General features: G+C 43.8%; 1 protein-coding gene across 1 annotated transcript; it reads left to right on the top strand.

Annotated features, from left to right (window-relative positions):
• Positions 1 to 2676: 2676 nt before the first annotated feature.
• LOC146205966 (putative E3 ubiquitin-protein ligase HECTD2) lies at positions 2677 to 6015 on the top strand. Its single transcript, XM_084608255.1, has 2 exons — positions 2677 to 2786; positions 5868 to 6015. Exons 1-2 carry the CDS (start codon positions 2695 to 2697, stop codon positions 6013 to 6015), a joined length of 240 nt encoding a protein of 79 aa, XP_084464381.1. The 5' UTR covers positions 2677 to 2694.
• Positions 6016 to 6510: the final 495 nt, after the last annotated feature.

The following is a 6510-nucleotide window of genomic DNA, read 5'->3' as shown; positions in this document are numbered from 1 at the left end:
CATACAGCACAAGCGTCATCTCCATTGTTAAATTTCTTTTTGTAGCTGCGTGTTCTAAGACCCTGATCTAGCTTCAAAAAGTAGGGCACTGCCTCTAGAGTTATCAAAGAAATCTTCCTTCTTGATCTGCATTTTCCACTTTCGGTATAGTTCGTGATTCCTCTGAGCAGCGCCACCTGGCGACAAATAGTAGAAATATTATCTAAACGAATAAGAACGAATTTAAAGGCCACTGTTCCCGTTGTTTTGTGGCGCAATGCATTAATACCGCCCATCTCTTCACTGATGCCACTGAAACATCTGTTCGACTCCCGTGTTGCATTTCTTTTTAATATTTTTTTTTTGTCATTGCCTTCACCTTAATTATTTCCTGCCTTCAGTGAGTGTATGTTACCTTTAGGTTGCGTTCACAGATACCTTTCAGTAACAATCGGTATGGCAACGGTTACACTAAGCAATTACCTTCCCCGTAATTATTTGCTGCCTTTAGTGAGTGTATGTTACCTTTAGGTTGCGTTCAGAGACATCTTTCAGCAATAATCGCCGTTTACAGTGAGTATGTTACCTTTAGGTTGCGTTCAGAGAGACCTTTCAGCAACAATCGCCGTTTAACTAGCTGAGAGCGTCTTTTGCTCCAGTGCGCCTACGGGATATGGTTTGGAAATACGCGGCAGGGACAGGGAGGTCACATTTGGATGTCTATACCTGCCTCACGTGCAAACTCCCAGAGGGATAGCAGGTTGAGTCACGCCCGTGCGTCGTTGCTCGGTGTAGTCCAAGCATTGAATGTGGTGAAATGGCTTGGAAGCTATTTTATTTTGACAACCAGGGCAATCCTACAACACGTGTTTTTTGGGCGAAATGTTGGACAGTTGTGTACTGTACGATATCAGTTCACGTTAAAGAACTCCAGCTGGTCGAATTTACCTGAAGCTCTCCACTGATACGGCGTGCCTCATAGCCAGAGCCGCACCCCGTCATGGTGGCGCAGTGGCTAAGGCGCTCGACTGCTGTAAGCAAGTATGCGGGATCGAATCCCGATCGCGGTGGCCGCTTTTCGATGGAAGCGAAAAGAAAGGTACTCGTGTACTGTGCGATGTCAGTGCACCCTACGTGGTCGACATTTCAGGAGATTTCCACTACGGCGTCTTTGAGTGGAATTGCGACTTTAAATCTCATAAACAAACTAAACCAATCAGTCGTAGCCAGGGGTGCTGTGGGTCATCATTAAAGCTCATGAACCGAACTAAACTATACCGTAAAAAAGCAAGCAAAGTGGCTTGAAGACTTTGGACCAAAAGGCGCACATAGTTATAAGCAACTAGTTATAAAATCATGCGTCATGCCATTAAATCGAGGTGTTGTATAGTTTATCTGCGCCTTCGGAGAGAGTGTGCCATATGCCTGAACAATGTTCCAAGTCTCGAAATGTTCCGGTCAATGAAGCAAAAAAAAAAAAAGAGCGCAAATAAAAGATCAAACTTGAGCGTGCACTAAAGAGGACAAAACAGATCAGCCTAGAAGCATGCCGGCCCTTCTTCGCAGTGGCTACAGGAAAAGTGTAGGTTTCATCGACATCAAACAATGGCCTCTTTTTCTAAAGCAGGAATACATTCGACGGGTACATTTCTACCTTCTTCTGTCCTTCCGTAAGTAAAAACTCGCACACTCAAGTACGGTGGTAAGGGCATTCCAGTTACAAGCGAAAATAGAGCATGGGAGCAATCCATCGTCCCCAAAATTACTGAAAGAGTGAGAGAGAGAGAGAGAGAATCTATAAGGGCAGCTAATCACTGTTGGGAATTCGGCGGTATCGGAAGCTGATACCTTTACTTCGAATTTGATCTCCACCGGTGGCAAAAGCCGAGTGGCACGCGAGGCGCCGCTCCTTTTATACCTTTCAACTGCTTTCAACTGCTTTTTCCAGTAAATATTTTTGAAGTGCACTGTCACCTTTGTCGCAATTCCTGGTTTTCTCACTTCTTTTCGGCGGTCTTTTGACAGTTATGCGACCAGCTGCACATTTGTTTCACACTGAAGGTCCTGCTTGCAATGAACGCCAATGCAATAGAATAACTGCTTGAAATGAAGGAAACGTGAGGCGCTTTCAATTTTATGTATAACGTTAAGCTTTAAGCCCAGCACTAAGGCATGGTAAGAGCGCAATGATGTCAGGATTGAGGACTGGCAGACGAATGTTTGACCGTCCTCGGTCTGCTCGTTCTGGTCTTTGTGTCGCCACGCTAGTACCTCATCTCATTGTGCTAAAAGCTACCAACTGGCCCAGCTGTCTGCATTAAGTGAAATACGTATAAAAAAATACCACTACACGTAAACAACCGTGTCATAACTTGTTTTATGATAAACTGCTTATAGATTTGAAGACAGAAAAGGGAATCAGCTAACGTACATTTGAATGAACTGGTAGACAAACGCACCTTCGAGCGCAGCAAAATTATTGGTGTATAAGCGACAGTACGATTTGCCTCTTCTTGCGCAGAATACGTAGACCTGTCCTCAACAAGGCCATCGCTCAGCCATTTAAAGCCTTCTATCTGGGATTCCACAGCGTTTGAGCTTCGAATGCGCTAATTGTAAGTAGCACAAAGAAAGAGAGAAATATATTATCTCAGAGCTAACGATTCGTGGTTGCGTTGCTTTCAACGGCAGATGCTTCGCCCGGAAGAAGTGGAAATGCTCGTCTGCGGATGTCCGAAAATGGATCTGGACGAACTACGAAAAGTCACCGTGTACGACAGCTTTCAAGAAGACGAACCAATTATCAGGTAACAACTTCTTCCGAGTTCGTGGGCAAGGACATTACGAAAAAAGATCTAAAAGCATCAGCCCTTGATCACCTAAATTATTCTTTTCATCTGCGCGCGATTTTAACTTGGAGAGATTAATAAGCGACAATTTACAGCTGCTCTTTGTCTCTTGTGCTTGCTACCTGCCAGACGCGCAAGACGAGCAAGCCCTGTCAATGCTGCGATAGTGCTCACTGCGTCGACCATTTTGATTGGCCTCCGCCTTATACTAGAGCACCTACTCAGTACGTCTAGCAAGCTGTGACAAGTTCGCAGACAAGTGCAGCCAATACGTTCAAAACCGAGGCCCACAGTACAGGCGCGGATTGATGTGGTGGAAGCCTCCATTATCCTCAGGGTTTTCGCCGAGCCTCAACTGCAATACGACATAACAGCGAATATCCTCATACACTCATTAGTTCCAGAGAGAGACTCAGTATTACAAGTTTGATAGCGGATATCTCAAAATACTGCGACGGCTCGCGGCTTGAGCAGCGACCTACAAGGTCAGAGAAGGAGCGCTCGGATGTCGCACTTGGAGCGCGTTCGTGAAGCCTTCCACAAAGATATGACCACTCAGCGCGACGAGCTATCTCCACAGCTGACGTCACACTATTTGCGCTGCTTTGTGGAAGGTTAAACCTGCATAATTGTGATCTATACAGGTTGTCCATCAGTGGCGAGGCATCGATAAGCAATGGAAGCTCGGCTACTGCATCACCATCTTTGCTATGATGAAACAAGACCATCCCTTGCTCCGCCCCGCCATGCTGCTGTCAGCTGGAGCACACGTTCTTTTGCTTTTGAAGAACAAGATAAATAATTGAAGAGAAAGAAAAAGGAGAAATAATTTTTCAAGGGAAATACAGTGGAGATAAATGAGTAAAAATTGGCAGCGGCTTAACCATGCTTGAACGCAGTTAGCTCAGTTTTACATGGCTTTTGGGGTGTTAAGCGTTTGATTTTGGATGCTACTCATCGAAACCTTTTCAGCGATATGGCTTGACGTTGTGACGTAAAGTTAGATAATTAATCACAATAAAGTAATTATCGGCAATTAGTCACGTCCGGCAATTGCTGTTTTATTGCGAAAGCAATACTGCTCGCAGTTTGAGCCGTCAGCGTGGCCCGGCGGTGACCACCATTGACCTTTGACCTTTAGACGACCCCTGTAGACGACTCCAAGCTGGCAGGAGCTGCCAACTTAGATATCTCGTTTCACATGGGACGGTTATGTAAGAATCAGCCTGCCAGGACCCTGGCATTCACGTTATTCCTAGAGCCCAATAAGGCACGTTCATACGGCTTGGTTAAAGCGGGGCTTTATGTGTGGGCTGAAGAAGAAGAAGAAGAAGAAGAAGAAGAAGAAGAAGAAGAAGAAGAAGAAGAAGAAGAAGAAGAAGAAGAAGAAGAAGAAGAAGAAGAAGAAGAAGAAGAAGAAGAAGAAGAAGAAGAAGAAGAAGAAGAAGAAGAAGAAGAAGAAGAAGAAGAAGAAGAAGAAGAAGAAGAAGAAGAAGAAGAAGAAGAAGAAGAAGAAGAAGAAGAAGAAGAAGAAGAAGAAGAAGAAGAAGAAGAAGAAGAAGAAGAAGAAGAAGAAGAAGAAGAAGAAGAAGAAGAAGAAGAAGAAGAAGAAGAAGAAGAAGAAGAAGAAGAAGAAGAAGAAGAAGAAGAAGAAGAAGAAGAAGAAGAAGAAGAAGAAGAAGAAGAAGAAGAAGAAGAAGAAGAAGAAGAAGAAGAAGAAGAAGAAGAAGAAGAAGAAGAAGAAGAAGAAGAAGAAGAAGAAGAAGAAGAAGAAGAAGAAGAAGAAGAAGAAGAAGAAGAAGAAGAAGAAGAAGAAGAAGAAGAAGAAGAAGAAGAAGAAGAAGAAGAAGAAGAAGAAGAAGAAGAAGAAGAAGAAGAAGAGGAAGAAGAGGAAGAAGAGGAAGAAGAGGAAGAAGAGGAAGAAGAGGAAGAGGAAGAGGAAGAGGAAGAGGAAGAGGAAGAGGAAGAGGAAGAGGAAGAGGAAGAGGAAGAGGAAGAGGAAGAAGACGACGACGACGACGACGACGACGACGACGACGACGACGACGACGACGACGACGACGACGACGACGACGACGACGACGACGACGACGACGACGACGACGACGACGACGACGACGACGACGACGACGAGGAGGAGGAGGAGGAGGAGGAGGAGGAGGAAGAAGAGGAAGAAGAGGAAGAAGAAGAATGCTCGGTCACCAGCAGCTATTGCTTTCGCTCAATATTCGGTTCAGCAGCGTCGAACTCTTCTTATTTTTAAATTACAGTCGATATAAGCTATCGGATAATATATAACTTGATTCTCTAGCTATAAAGTAAATTTTCATCACAATTTTATAAATAACTTTAACTATGGCGCGTAATTGGCGAAGCGATTAGTTTGTCATGTGATCTTATATTAACTTAGCACAATACATCGGCATGTATGACTTGTTATTTTCATGAAGTGCATACCTTTTATTGTCATCCAAAATGTACTGTGCTATAAATGGCTATGTGTGCGCTGAATAAGTATTCATCTGAGCCTAATTAAGCCGTCCTCATCTTTTCGTCGGGATTTGAAGCTGGCCGAAGCAATATGTGCCACGTTATATTAGACAATGTGCAGGAAACTAGTAATAGTGTTTTTCTTTCTTAAAAAAGTTTTCCTATCAAGCAGTGTTCAAACGAAGCGGTTTCCTATATTTATGATATCGCAAAAGGAGACATGCTGTAATTTTGATTAAGCAGTGCTTCAAAATGTTCTAAAACCTTTAGTGCTACGCTCTGTGAGATTTCAGGAGTTCATAAATAGCTGCACACCTTTGGTGGAAACGAATACCTCTAGTGCCTATTGTTTTGTTTTTTCGTAAACACCCAGTATTGGGCAGACTACTCATGGGGGAACAATTCGGTAAACGAAAATTTGGAAAAAGGCAGTAGTTATCATCGCCATTAAAAATTAAAAACCGAAGGAGCCCTAATGCCTGCTTCAATGGCTGTTTACAAGTATTTTCTTGAGCACACATCTATCGGTGGTGTGTTTCTTTTGCTCAGGGACTTTTGGGACATACTCAAGTCTTTCAACCCCGAGGTGCAGAAGCAGTTCCTCCGATTTCCAACGGGCAGCGACAGTGTACCCGTCGGCGGCATGGGGGAAATGGCTCTCAAGATATCGGTTCAGAACAGTAACACAGAAATGTAATCATAGTCGTCGTATGAAGAAGTGTTATTGTATATTGTTAATGCTCACTTCGTCCACAAATAAACTGAATTTCATCACTACGGATCACTGTGCTAGGATCATACGGCCTTTCTTACCAGGCAAATTGCAACCGATGGAAAGTATATATCTCCGCTTGATCTCGTAGGCTGTGTCATTGTGATTTTTTTCCCTCCTTGAAACGGAGGCAACGCATATGGAGAAGAAATAACGCAGTCGTTACCGAAGACTTAAGCATCTCAAACCTAAAAAGTTAGTTTTTTTTATTAATGCTAAAGCTTTTAACGGCTCATACTGTCGTTGGACAAAGTGTGTCCCGCTTTTGCGGCGGCTTTCGCGTCGCGTTCCTTGGCACGCGTTTAAGTTTGGGATTGCAGATGGCAGGAACGCTAGACAAGATGAGACTTCTCAGGCTCTCGCCTTTCATTACTTTAGTTGCTGATGTCCCTCGAAATGTTTTCGAAACTTCACCGTGCA

This window comes from Amblyomma maculatum, chromosome 1, assembly GCF_055883805.1.
Source record: "Amblyomma maculatum isolate TAMU_Amacu chromosome 1, ASM5588380v1, whole genome shotgun sequence".
Lineage (NCBI taxonomy): Eukaryota > Metazoa > Arthropoda > Arachnida > Ixodida > Ixodidae > Amblyomma > Amblyomma maculatum.
Note: the sequence above shows the minus strand (reverse complement) of the source record. Positions and strands in the feature narration are given on the sequence as shown.